The 15258-nt window shown below is 34.2% G+C and overlaps 1 protein-coding gene across 1 annotated transcript; it reads right to left on the bottom strand.

Annotated features, from left to right (window-relative positions):
- LOC132546755 (solute carrier family 2, facilitated glucose transporter member 3-like) lies at nucleotides 1-12944 on the bottom strand. The gene is made up of 11 exons (XM_060210474.1): nucleotides 12817-12944; nucleotides 10913-11014; nucleotides 10149-10309; nucleotides 9373-9497; nucleotides 8771-8941; nucleotides 7150-7257; nucleotides 4623-4711; nucleotides 3852-3950; nucleotides 3498-3710; nucleotides 1825-2028; nucleotides 1-520 (listed from the first exon to the last, which is right to left on the bottom strand). Exons 1-11 carry the CDS (start codon nucleotides 12931-12933, stop codon nucleotides 323-325), a joined length of 1587 nt encoding a protein of 528 aa, XP_060066457.1. The 5' UTR covers nucleotides 12934-12944; the 3' UTR covers nucleotides 1-322.
- Between the last annotated feature and the right edge of the window lie 2314 nt (nucleotides 12945-15258).

Below are 15258 nucleotides of genomic sequence, written 5' to 3'. Positions count from 1 at the left end.
TTATATACAATATCGCTATCTAATAAATTTCTTTTAATAAAATGTATCTCATTTCATTTAATATCATGAAACACTTAATTAATATCATGATTTGTTTAATGTCATATTGTTATGGTAACCATGCTTACACTATTTTTGCATCGTGGTATTTTTGCTTAAATTTTTCTTATTTAATTTCAAGTTGTCTCACATTTAATCAAATTCTATCCTTATAAACACTATAACACCTGTGAGTATTAACATATTCATCCACGTCAATGAAAGATATCGATACAAAAATATATCCGAGAGTATTGAAAAGTCTGTATCGTAATTAAGATCATTAACTTTCCTCCTCTTTTAATCGCTGGTAGCCATCACTCTCTGGACTTTGGATTTGTATCTTGTTGTCAGATTTAAATGAAGATGTTATTTCATCGATAGTTTTTCCTTTGGTCTCTGGAACTTTGAAAAATGTGAACAGCCAGAAAAAGACCAGCATTCCGACAAAGGGTAGAAAAGAATAGCTTTTGATTCCTTTCTGAAAAAAAAAAAAAATACATATGTTACAGCAAAAAGGTAAAACTATTGTTATTACAGGTAATTGATAACCAATGACTTAAAAATTGACTGATATACTTCAGTGACAAGTTTGTGTGTACTTCATGTATTTTAAACAGGTTCACATGTACTAATTTTAAGGTTTCTGGATACTAATTAAGAGATCAGGTGGTATGTACATTAAGGAAGTACTCCTTTACTGAAATTCAATATAAAATGAATTCCAACATAGTGTCTTGGAGTTTTGTCTTTTTATACATTTTGTCATCTGTAATTGTACTTGAAAGATAAAAACAGCCAATTTAAGTGATGATTTGATGAAATTTCGCTCGTGGAATTCATTTTTTGATGGCGTAGTTGAGAGCGTGATTCCTGTTAATAGCATCAACAATTTCAGTGTTTTCTGGTTACTAAGGTAATTCTCCTGAGTATAACTCCGGAAAACTTGGGTAGATTTCAACTGCATTTTGCATGCGCTATCACCACAAATAATTTCAATCACATGGTAGGACCCAAAAATAACAATTTCAGCTGGCTTCCTGACCTTGGAAAATCTGGCTAATTGGGTGAATATTGCAAAAATAAAGCAAAGACACCCACTAGTTTTTCATCATGAAAAGTAAACTGAAAAATTATCCAATCAAAACAGAAAGTCTTCAAATAACTTTAATACTAGGCGATGGTTAAATAAAAGATTTATGTCATTTTGGAACATTTTTCTTTTCAGTTTCAATGCAGTTTAAAGCTCGTTAAGTCAAATGAAAACTTTTCCCATTTTTTTTTCTTAATAAAAAGTATCATATCCTTACTTTGTAAATAAAAGACGAAATTTTATTCCAAAAAAGGTTGCTGCAAAATATAACAGAGAATGTCTGTTATTTAGAGAAAACAATCAGAATGATATATGGGAATGTTATTTCCTGTTATACATATTCCGACGCCTGTACCAGAAAAAGTAATGCGGCTACAAATTTATCTTTTACTTTTAATCTACATTCTGAAATCAAACCTTTCAAAAAATTATCATCAGTTAAAAAGTTTAATTCTGGATTTTTTTTACTTCTCAAAGGAGTACATCCTTAAGGCAGAGAGGAGTGTAATCATGGAGTTGTGTTATATCTACATTGTATAAAGAGAAGAATCTTAACAGGAGGACACATTTACTTTCCTATATACCAGTAGGTGGGATAACTTTGCTGATAATAATATATCTCATTTAAAAGAACCACAAATTCTAACCATTACCAAAACTTCAGCACTGAAATATTTAGGAAGGTGTCTCACCTGAAGTTCCGGGTATGTAAGACCAACAGTAAAGTTTGCAAGCCAATTGGTCAGTACAGACAAACTGACCGCAGCTGACCGCGGTCCCTGAGCAAACAATTCAGCCACATAAAACCATGGTATGGACCCTGGCCCAGTGGCGAAGGCGACAATATACGCCATGACAGCAACAATACTGATGTAAGACAGCCATGATGCATCGTCCTGTAGCACAAGAAATTAAGGCAAATTAAGATATAAAGTATTAACAAATGACATGGATGGTAGCCAAAAAACCCCACAAAAACAAAACCTATTCTACCACAATACTACATGTACATGTAATTTAGCTCACATTTATTTTAGAAGTTTGAGGGGAGGAGGGGTCAATTTATTGGCACAATGTTAAATTCAAGCTGTGCAAAGATTGCAACAATACCCTGTAGGTTTTAAGCCCTATCATCATCCCTATTACCAGTCATCTTACAGTAAGATGTTCAGTGGACACAAATCTGTACTGACCTGTTCATAGACCAGAATAACTTTTGACACTTTGCAAACAGCGACATTTGTACAATATTCTAACTACTTACCAGCCAAATCAAGTTCCAAATTCATTTAGGGTTTCATGCAATGTTTTCAAAGCAATATGAAAGTTTATTCAAATCATTTAAAAGCTTTAAATTAAGTTTTATTCAGATGAATCAGTAATAGGATTCAAACACACCAGTGATCTACACCTGAGAGTAACAGGAGCATGTTATAACCATACCCTTAAAGGTATAGTGAGTTACTAGGCCTAACTATGTATATACTGTATTGTAGTACAAATATCATAGATTCAGGAAATCTACATTTGAGGTAAATAAAATAGAAAACAATAAATAATGCCTACAGAAATCATCAGTCTTTAATTTATGTTTTACATTGAAAGTGGAAGTTAATAAACCTGATGACAGAATAAAGAAATTTTAGCACTGCACTTAATTTGCGCAATGACATCAGCATGAAAGGAGCTAATATTAGAATACTGCAAAAATAACAGAAAGTACACATACAGTGTCTATTACATTTCCACAAGAGGTCTAGATGGTCTACCATACTCATTGGACATGTTAGCAATTCTGACAAATTATTCTCAATTACATGTCTATATTTAACAACAGTGGTGTAAAAATATTCACATTTACACGAGTATATTTAACAACAATGGTGTAAAAATATTCACATTTACTCGTGTACCAAAATCAAGACAGTGCTTACTGGAATATCAGCACAAATGACAAGGCAGTGCTTACCTGAAATATTAACGCCACAGACAAGACAGTACTCACCTGAAATATTAACGCCACAGACAAGACAGTACTCACCTGAAATATTAACGCCACAGACAAGACAGTACTTACCCAAAATATTAACGCTAAAGACAAGACAGTACTCCCCTGAAATATTAACACCACAGACAAGACAGTACTCTCCTGAAATATTAACGCTAAAGACAAGACAGTACTCGGCTGAAATATTAACACCACAGACAAGACAGAACTCACCTGAAATATTAACGCTAAAGACAAGACAGTACTCACCTGAAATATTAATGCTAAAGACAAGACAGTACTCACCTGAAATATTAATGCTAAAGACAAGACAGTGCTCACCTGAAATATTAACACCACAGACAAGACAGTACTCACCTGAAATATTAACGCTAAAGACAAGACAGTACTAAAAATCAGCATGCCTCCGAGTCCCACCAGGTGTAGCGTTCGTCTGCCTACTCTGTCCATGATATTAGCGGAGACAAACGTCATTAAAACATTCACAGCACCTGTCCCTAGTGTGGCATACTGAGCATTTGTTTCTGACAGTCCTGCACTTTCAAATATTAGGGTAGAGTAATAGATCACCTGTAATACAGAGGTTAATGGGTACAATTCTAGTTCAGGTAGTGACCTATTTATAAGGCTATAAAAAGGTTTGTAGGTATGTACAGCACTGGATTTTGAACTTCAACATCCTGTCTATACTGAGAAGATTTCAGTACTTACAGCATTAATACCACTGAACTGTTGAGACAGCTGTAGCACCAGGCTTATGATCAATGGGGTGAGGAGTTCTTCACGCTTAAACAAATCTGTGAAGTGAAACTGCAACAAGATTTTACAAAATGTTTACAAAAGGCAGTTGTGACTTGAGAGAAGTAAAACTTGATACAAGGATAAAATATAAGGCTACAAAAGAATATTTAAGTGCTGTTTTTTATTTTCTGTACCTGTATCAAAGTGTGTTTACATTGGAGTTAATACACCTTGGCTGGTTGGCATCACTACATAAAATATGAAGAAAATAATTGGATACAAATATCTATGGGACATTGGCCCTGAAAGCTATGGACAATGACACTAATATCTATGAGACAAGGGCACTACAAAGCTCCATAACAGATCAGGCATCCTCAGGGTCTTTACACTGTAAAGAGCTTTGATGAATAGGTAACTCTTAAAATTACAAGGCATTATGGGAAAGTCTATGGATCTTGGAGGAGCTATGGTGGATAGATTACTCTAAGAATTAAAAATACATTATTGAAACTATAAATGTAATTAAAGGTCTATATCTAATTTATAGCAATCATTAACATGTGTCTCTATGATGAGAAGGTGAGGTGTAGATTTACCTATAAATTTAATTTTGTCAGAATATATATATTTAATACAACAGACACATTAACATTTGTCTCTTAGATGTGAAGGTGAGGCTTTAATTTTGTCAGATTATATATATATATTTAATACAACAGACTAATCAACATTTGTTACCTTTGCAGCCTTTTTGGATTTTTCCATTTCTATTTTCATCTCTTGAATTTCATCATAAATATCTGTGTCTTTTCTCAGCCAAACCAAAGCTGAAAATTTATTTTACAACAAAGATAGAATCATTCCACTCAACAAAAAGAATTTATATACCATATCTTGGCAATCATTATGCGTTTGGAAAATTTTTTTCTCGGGAATTGCAGTGTAAGCAATTTTATGTTATATAGTATTAATATAATACAGATGTACAGCCACTGAAAATACCTGTAATCTAACAACTTCCCAAATGTGGAGCTCTTTTGGAAAAGGAGATTCATACCTAAGCAAAATAACATAATCATTAAGTTATCCAAACATGGAAATGTCAATAATCAAAGAGGAGCTTTAATGTATGTACTCGGGATAATGTCAATTAAACATGGACCATGTCAATTAAACGAAGACCATGTCAATTAAACGAAGACCATGTCAATAATCAAAGAGGAGCTTTAATGTATGTACTCAGGATAATGTCAATTAAACATGGACCATGTCAATTAAACGAAGACCATGTCAATTAAACGAAGACCATGTCAATTAAACGAAGACCATGTCAATTAAACGTATGTACCATGTCAATTAAACGAAGGATGTCAATGTCAATTAAACATGTCAATTAAACGAAGACCATGTCAATAATCAAAGAGGAGCTTTAATGTATGTACTCGGGATCATGTCAATTAAACATGGACCATGTCAATTAAACGAAGACCATGTCAATTAAACATGGACCATGTCAATTAAACGAAGACCATGTCAATTAAACGAAGACCATGTCAATTAAACGAAGACCATGTCAATTAAACATGGACCATGTCAATTAAACGAAGACCATGTCAATTAAACGAAGACCATGTCAATTAAACGAAGACCATGTCAATTAAACTTGGATCATGTCAATTAAACTTGGATCATGTTAATCAAACTAGAATCATTTCAATTAAATAAAGTCTATGTATATGAAATGCTATTGTCTTATGCTGTTCTGTGTTAAAGGACAACTTATTGAAGATAGCATTATCATAATAATGTCAGGAATTTCTAATATGATTTGTTTACTGGGTTTATCATCCAATCAACAACCAAGGTCTTCTTTGAAACAAGGTCTCTTTGTAATAGCTAGTGGCTACTACCATGCTGGACACTATAGGGGAGGTCCATCACATGCCATGAAGAGTAATCGAGGTAAATCATATTAGACATTTTATATGATGCATTCAAGTCTTACTTTCAATATATTCCATTGAGAGAATATATTTCATGAATTCAATGTGATCAAAGCTAATTATTGTCATGTGAATTCAGAATTTTTCAGGCATCAATTTTTATGTTCTTTTGGTCATATCTATCAGTAGCTGGCCAATCAGCAAAAAACTGGAGCACTCAGAGGACTTAGATGACAAGTAATATCAGTATCTAACCTTAAATTTTATTTTTGATATATGGCCAACTTCCACATTGTTGACTCCATTTCAATGATTAACAGTGTATTGATTGACAATTACAGAGGTTTACACAGGAGAAAGACATTAAAGTCAGGATCAAAATCTCTAACCTCAAACCAAAGATTTTTTGTCATATGATCCTGGCATTGGGATGATATCTTGAATTTCCTTGGCCACGTCACAAAAATGTTTTCCGGCTATTAGAAATGAGTTTCCCATAACTTATTTTTTTATTAATGTTCAAATCAATGGAGTGACAGCATCACTCCGATGACAACTGTCTTGACAGAACTGAAGGACTCTTTGAAGAAAAATGATATACTTCAGTCTGTTTCAGAGACCTGAGTGATGACTTTGATAATATTTCAGCACTGAAAAGGCAGTGCCAACAACTCATGAAGGCGACGATTAAGGTCAGCTCACCTGCATCTGGTAATCACTGAATACATCATGGTTAAACTCAACATGTAACAACAAAGCTGTCAATATGGCATTTCTATTCCAATGCAAATTATACATCTTTGGGTAAATTAGTTCAAATTGTTAGAGTCTTAACTCAACTGTTTTATTAATAAACATCAGATGTCAGGTCCTATAAAAACTGAGGGAAGTAAGTGACCTGTGCCTGGATTAGCATACTGAATGCTGACCTTCATTTGACAATCTTCATTTCCATATGCATGTTGCACAGGGATCAATAGAACTTCATGATAATTTGGACAAGGGTATAATGATTGGGAGCCAACTAAACTCAAAACTGAAAAATCATGATTTCCAGGAAATATTATTTCTTTGGAACTCAATTTTACATAACTCACTATTGCTAAAACTTTAAAATGATTTTTAATTGTATGTCATTTATGAGCAAATGAATTCTTAGATAAAAAAAATACCCAAAAAATCAGAGAAAATAAAAGCTCAACAAAATATTTTGCTTTTACTGTATCCAAAGAATTTTGTGGTGTGCATAAGTAGTGATCAAGGCACTAGACCGAACAGTGAACTTCCCAGTGAATCTTTGTGTAGCTGACAATGTGTTTTACCTGCTTCTGCCTGTTCCTCACTGTCTTTGTTTATCATAAGATAACTCGGACTTTCTGCACAACATGGTAAGGTCAATAACTGGAACACCATTGGTACAAACGTGAATCCTGTCGTATAAAAGTAAGATACATGTACGAATTAATAGTCTGATGTCTGTCAGTCAGCATGACACAGATTAGTTAACAGCAAGCTGACACAAATTTTTTATTTTTTAAAAAAGCCAAAATATTCAATAGTGCTATTTGCACAGGTCAAAAATAAGGATCTGGTTGGTAAGTATATGAAACAACACAACTGTGTTAAAGATGGGTGTGTATCTCTGCTGTACAAACATTTAAGGCTTAAACATGTATGAAACAACTTACAAACAAGAGTCTCATTGGGCACGCATTTCTCTACTGGTATTCAATGCTTTATACAAATTCAAAGTCACAGTTACTGCGAAACTCTTGAAAGGTTTTAACAAATTTCAAACCTTTGACCCGAATATGGATCAAGGTCATTTCCTTTTTGCAAACTTTGTTGGACTTAAACCCCCAAAAACAGTCAGCCAAATATGATTCTAGGCTGGCTTTTGACCATGTCCTTAATTTGAGTTAGCCAAATATCATGACTTTAATGGTTTAGAAAATCAGAAGAAGTTGTTTGAATGTTTTAACAAATTTAACTCCAGTGACCTTGAACCTTCGACCTTTGTGACTTTAAAATAAAGATCAAGGTCATTTCTTTATCCAAAATTTGTCAAGCTTCATCATGGAAAACTTCGCACATAATACCATGATTCAAGACCTCTTGATTATTGTGGAGTTGTTTAAAGGGTAAAGTTATTACAAGATGGATGCTGAATGGACACTTCAACATGACATCACAGGTCAGATGAGCCAATCCAACAAAAGCAAAAATCAGTTACATACGTTTTCAAATCAGAAACTGTCACAGTCTTTTCATCATTCTGTTTCAGTATTGTTGGAAACAAATCACAATCTGACAATAAATTAAAATCAGGATGGAAATAACTGATGTCAGATTGGTATTCATTAACAGTAGTGTTCTGTTCAACCACGTTAAGAGCCTCCAAGATGTGCTACTGAAAAACATGGAAGTTTGAATGGAACCATGTTACACATCATCATAAATGGGTGCATTTTTAATCAGCAGTTCTTTAACATCATCATGAGATTTTCTTTCAATTTGTTAGTTTGTTTGCTGGGTTTAATGCCCCGTGAACAGCCAGGGTCATTCTGAGGTGGAGTCTACTTGTATTAGTTGGTGGATACCTCACTGAACAACATACTGAAGGCCGGTCACATGTCATCCTGAACAAAGAGGATAAAGTGTCTTGCCCATTGACACAACCATGAACACATAGACTAGTCCATTTCTCAACTTCCTTAGAAACAAAAATTACCATGATTACAGAGCATCACACCACATACCTATAATCTCCACCAGAAGTTACAGAGGTCAACACTAGCCAATGAGCTACCTCTGCCCCTTTGTTTGAAATCAAAATATTTGCTTTGTACAAAATAGTTGAAGTCCATACTCTATAAAATGCTAGAGTTAACCAGATGGTTTTATAGAGTGACTTATCATTAAGTGGTCATGACAATTCCTCACCCAGTAGATAGGGCCATAAGTCTGGTGTAGACATAAGCTGTCCAAGTCCTAAACACTGTGAAACGAGGATACCCAGGCAAATGGCCAGCTGGTTGAATGTCCCAGCCAGTCCACGTAAGGTGATAGGGGCAGTCTCAGACAAGTACAGTGGTACTATGGCAGTGTCTATACCTGTAACAAAACAACATTAAAGCTACAAAAACCATGCTTCTCTCCTTTTACAGAGTTGTGGCCCTTTTGTTGATGCTATTAAAATTACTCAGTTTTCTATTTTTCATTATCTAGAGCCAAAATACATGTACTTTGCATATTTACATAACAGCAAATCATCAAATAGGGAATTATTTCCACGGAAGTATACACAAATGAAACTACAGTTTTATGAAGAGTTCATCAATAACCTATTTCACAAAATGTTTCCATCATAATCAGTACCTGTGGGAAACTTGGAAATGTTATTTTGATACAGATTTCTATAGAAGACTGTATCTATTTCAAAATATAATACATCAGAAATATTTATCATTCTTAAAACTATCTGAGCACATTTCAAATTTGATCATCAAGATTGTGAGGGGGTGGGGGTGTTAAACATCACTTACCAGAACACAGTCCCGTCACAAACCTGCCAGCTATAAGCATTTCATATGATTTGGCAAATTTGGAAGAAATAAGCAAGGCACTTCCTACCAAGTTGAGAATATTGTTTCTTATGAGACCTCCTTTTCTGGAAACATAAAACGGAGGATTGATAAAAGATTGAACACTAATGGAATACTTCTCTAAATATATCAAACAGTAAACAATTTGATCAAAACTTCAAAGAAATACACTGAAACCTCTACAGGCGAAGATTGAAATCATTTTTTTTGCACATTTGTAAATACTCAATGTAAGATCTATTTGAAAGTATGTAAGATAGATTTATTATAAAACTATACACCTGACCTGAATTTAAACATTTTAACTAGCATAACTATTGGTCTACTGACATGTAGATGGTCAGTGAAGGGTGAAACAAGATTCCCTATAAATCTAACAATTAATCCTCTGTATTTCTGTAGACTGACAACTAACTGATCACATAACTGATAATTTTCATTTCCATGTAAAAAAAGAAAAAAAAAATTTACACTTTCTACTTCACTTGTGACCATGAACATAATTTTACTTCACTATTTTTTTGGTGAAAATGAACATACAAACCCAGTAAATACTGTGAATTATGATCAAATGACAATGAACTTGGTCTAACACTGGTGACAAATCAGAATCTATCACATCATGCTGCCAACTATTGAATTACAGACCATGTGACATAACTATCCAATGAAAGGTGTTAATTTTATTTTAAAAATGAATCCTTATAAAAGAATACCTCCCAAATCTGTTAGCTACGTATCCTCCTGAGAGACCTCCTATCATGCCCCCGATGGCAAAGATAGACACTGTGAATGACCACAGGAGTGTGAGGAGAGAAGATGACATGTACTCCCCATTTCTGTCATAGTATGTACTGTTGTAGAAGTCCTGGATCACCTGTAAAATGATTGAAATGAACCTTGTATCACATTTCAGAACATTTTCTTCAAGTGTTGATGTCAATAGAATAGAAGTTCTTTTAAGAGAACCAGTAGAAGATTTGAGTGTGATGTTTCGATGACTATATGGTCACCTTCATCAGACAAATGACCAGTGTGGAGTGTACAGTAAAAATGTACAAGACAAAATAAAATGAAGACAGCAATTTCGTTCTACCGTTTCCAAGGACTCATGTCATTGTCCATGTTATGACATCACAATCAAATGCCACAGCCAATGAAAAAGGTACCAGGGCATATTACAAAAGTGTCATATTTGCTAAAATATTATGTAGGAAAATTTACTGGATAACAGGCTGATTATGTGATAAGTTGTGATATTTCACACAAATTCTCATTCTGAAATGTACACTAATTATGTCTTTAGCAGCCACAAACACCTAAACTACTGTGTAGTTATTCAGGGGTGATTCAAATTCAGCTATATAGTTGTTAGTCACTGATGAAAATGAATCAAAATGCAAAATTTAATCACTAACCTAATCTGGGACAACCTCTAAACAACAGCCCAGCAAAATTAGACAATTATAATTACACTTACCTCAGCAGGCTCATTCACAACACCAGTGCTGTAACCTACCACAAAGGATGACCCTAATGTACAGGATGCTATGGCAAAGGCTAAACGGGAGGTGACAGTCCTCTGTGTAGAAAATTAGCATATGTAAGTATGGACACACCTAGATATAATAACATTTGTACAGCCATGTAAAGTTTTACTTATAAAGAATAGTTTGTTAGCCAAACATAGTAAAGCCCATCATATGTCATTCAGAGCAATTAGACTCCCTTGTCTTGCTCACAGACACGGCCACAGCAGCAGAAACCAGTCTATTTCTCACCTTCCTGAAAATGAGAGACAAACTGCCATGGAGAGGCATAATCCCACCACATACCTGGGATAGTATGTGAGCTGTTGTAGTGGAAACATTTGGATAAATTTACTTGTGATTTGTAATGTAAATATAATGTACCCAAATATTTTGTTATTTTGATATTGAATGGGTGGCATCAGAAATACCAAATGTTTAACTGCCATTGGCTGAAATTTATAGAAATAACACAACACTTGTGACAGCTGTTGGGATTAAAACCTAAAAAGGAAAAACTATTACACTGCTAAAGAACATTACAATCCATTAAAGGGATACTTTCTTAAACTTGAAACTGTTTCTTGACAAAACAATATTAGTATTTGTTGTTTGTGATTTAAGCAATTGGCTTATTTTCTGGCAGATCATTCCAAACTCTTCTGATTGAAAAATATATTTTTCTGAGCATATTTATAGATCAGTTAAGGAATTATTTTTATTGTGTCCACTATGACCATTAGCTGTATCACTGAAAAATTTGGTGGCATTAAAACATTCATTATCATAAACCTGACTTGTTACTGTGTGCAGTTCTATCATATCTTCCCTAATTCTCCTAAATGCAACTGTTAGTAGCTTTAGTTTCTTCAACCTCTCACTGTAGGTCAGATCCGGGAACTCCCTCTATCTTGTCAATGTGTTTTTGTAGGTGTGGTGCCCATACAAGACTTGCATACTCCAGCTATGATCTTACTACACATTTATTTAGCGATAATAATAACTTGATGTCCATGAATTGAAATGTCCTACTGAGATGTGTGAATATAGAGTTAGCTTGTACAATTTTTTCTCAGATGTGTTCATCGAATGATAGTATTTTCTACTTGTCAGAATACACCTCAGTAGCCATGTGTAGCTCCACTTACACATTGTGTCAAGATCTTTCTAAACATTGATATTATCCTGTTTGTTTTTTGGATAATTTCCAATATTTTGTTGTCATCTGCAAATATATATACAGATCTGCTCCTGGGAGATCGTTCACAAAAATAATAACATCAATAGCCCTAGCAAGGAGCCTTAGGGAGACTGATGTAACTTTAGCCCAAGCTGAATCTACATCAATTACAGAGGGTTTTTTTGTCAGATTATCAGAAATGTTGATATCCAGGAGATCATTTGATTGGAGAAAAACCGTGTATATGCTTTTAAATTATAGAGGAGTCTAATGTGTGGAACTGTATTCATAACTTTCTGGTAGTCCATGTGAATACAGTTTATAACCTGTCCTTTATCCCAAGCTTCTGTCCATTTATCTATAATTTTTAATAGATTCAAACATGTCAATCTCTCAGATATGAAACCTCACTGCTTGTTCGAGAAATATTTGTCAATTCTCATCATTTTTGTTATTGTTCCTTCACTATGGACTCTCGAATTAAAGATACCACTGACATTAAACTAAATGGCCTGTAGTTTCCCAATGCAATTTTAACACCTTTCTTGAGCTTTTTTTTTAATCAGTTGGTAGCGTTCTTTTGGATAGTGATTGGTTGAAGATTTTTGTTAAAGGGCCTGATATTGAAGAAACACTCGAGAAACATTAGGTGGAATTTGTCCAAGGGTCTGTTACCTTTTTGTCTATTGTCACAGAAATTGCGTTAATGCCATCGTCACTATCTCTCTTGAAATTAACAGTCTTCTCAAAATCGCTGTCATTGCTGTCATTCAGCAGCGGTTTTCGTTCCATATCTGATTGAAACATTGGTAACTATCAATATGTTGACACCCCTAAGTCTATCGACGACGCCATTTTCATTTTTTCGTCACATGACAGTCACATGACAGTCACATGATATCACAACTTCATGAAAATATACGTTCTCTATCTTAAACAAAACGATTCCTAGTATGGTAGAGACTGATTTTTTATGTATATACTACAAAGAGGGAAATTTAAGCACATTGTTCAAATATTATTTAAACTTCAGCTCGTTTTATATCACAACTCACAGGCATTATGTTTTTAAAATAACGTTTTATACATTTTCCTTTTTCATTTCTCCCTTTTGTGCCTCTAAAATTCAAAAGTATATTCGCTCCCCGTGTAAAGGGGGAATAATCCATGCTACATAACGTCGGGTTTCCCCTGTGGCTATTTATAGAAATGCTTGTTCGGTGTTATTTCTTTTTATATTTCATAAACTGTATGCGAAAATGAAACCTTTGAAGAACGAAACTCGAAGGTTTTAAGTTGTAAGTATTTACCAAGATCTGAACGAGTAATTGGAATGTTCCTGTAATTGACATAGTTGAAGTGATTTTGTTAATGCTAATTATCTTGAAAATGAAACTAGACCCTTTAGCTCTTCTTGTCTAATGGATTCCTTCTGTGTCTGTACCCTTAACGTCAGATTCCCACGAAGGCAACGTATATATTACATAACAGTGCATTCTTTGGTGGATGAGATAACTGTTTTAAAGGATTGAAAGCTTAGACTAAAGACATCTTTTCCATAGTGGGGTCACTAGCTGGACACTCTACTGCTTGACTTTAGGGAAATTCGCACTATAGGTAGCTAGCCGAGGCTAATAATGTACATGTGTTAACTTTTAATCTTAATTTCAACATTACTTCAGATCCCTTCTTCACAAAATTAAGTTGAATCAATCCTGAAGGCGATTAAAATCAATGTTCTATATCACATAGGAAGCATGTCAATCTCAAGAAGTGCAGCATTCAACATCACAATATCTGTAAAAGGAAGCTTAAGGAGTAATGAAAAATATCCTGCCCCTAGTGGAGTTTGAACTGTAGCAACCTTTCAGTCTTTGGCTGGACACACTAACATTTGACTGAAGGGTTTTCCCTCTAGCTGAGGCTAGGAAATCAGACTGCTCTTGTTAGTTCGAGCTACAGTGAGGCAAGATATTTGACAGTCCTTATTTCATATTTAGTGCCACTGACCACTCAAAGTGTAGAGATTAGGAAAATGAGGGTCTGGATTAGTTCAGGAGCCTTAGAACTTACATGGGTTGCGAGTGTCTTTAGCTGTTAAGACTTTGTGAATTAGGGAGAAGTAAAAAGTAGAAAGTTTAGATTACAGGTTATTTGTATTGGCAATATGAAATTTCCCTTTAACACTTTGGTAGAGTGTTTAGGTAGAGAGTGAAAAGTTGTTAGTTCAAGTCCCAGCAGGGGCATGGAAACTTTTCATTTCTCCCTCCTATTACATATAAATATATGCATAATTAATTAGCAATCAACTTCCAGTTACCATCAAAGAACTTACTGTAAGGTCATACATTTTTGTTGAGCTTAAATTTGATGGTTTTTATGGTAAAATACATCTTTATTGATATTTAATTCTGTGGTTAAATAGCACTTACAAAATCTACTTGTGCTAAGATAATGTTGTACTTTACTGTTTATCATTTCATGCATAAATTTGTTAATGATATTACCAATGAAAATAAATCCCCCACGAAAATTAGTTATTTTACAGTATCCCTATTTTAAGTGCCAGCACTCTACTAAAGGCTGTACTCTGAATGAATTCTTACACAGATTTGTTTAATCTAGAAGAAACATTTGATCAAGTGTTAAGTTGTTACTCTGAAATCAGCCAGTAACACAGCCATAATTATCCTGTAATAAGCTTGAAGAAGTTTGATCCAATGTGGGTGGGCTTATTACAAAGTAAGGAAATGTTTTTTTTAATTCTGTATTATGCATAATTCCACTAATCAGTAATACATATAGATCAGCTTATTACCAGGCATATAGGCTTATACCCTGATAAATACCAAAGATCCTCCATCTGTGGTCAGCTGATTGTAATATCAGCTTTCTTGTATGCATGAGGCAATATTTACATGTGAATAAGACTGGATTTGATTTTTATTCTTCCTTCACACATCAGTAATCAACAGAGACAAAATGTCTGAGCAGATCAGTTTCTAGATACATAGAAATGAAACTGAAGTTTTGGGCTTTCAGTCAGTATAAATGAACTGGTTGAATTTGTATAATGGTTTTTGATTAATATGTTTTATTGGTATTATAATGATTGAT

The sequence above is a fragment of the Ylistrum balloti genome, unplaced genomic scaffold (genome assembly GCF_031769215.1).
Source record: "Ylistrum balloti isolate Yb309-2 unplaced genomic scaffold, AGI_CSIRO_Ybal_v1 Utg369912, whole genome shotgun sequence".
NCBI classification, from domain to species: domain Eukaryota; kingdom Metazoa; phylum Mollusca; class Bivalvia; order Pectinida; family Pectinidae; genus Ylistrum; species Ylistrum balloti.
The sequence above is the reverse complement of the archived record's forward strand: the minus strand, read 5'-3'. Positions and strand labels throughout refer to the sequence as shown.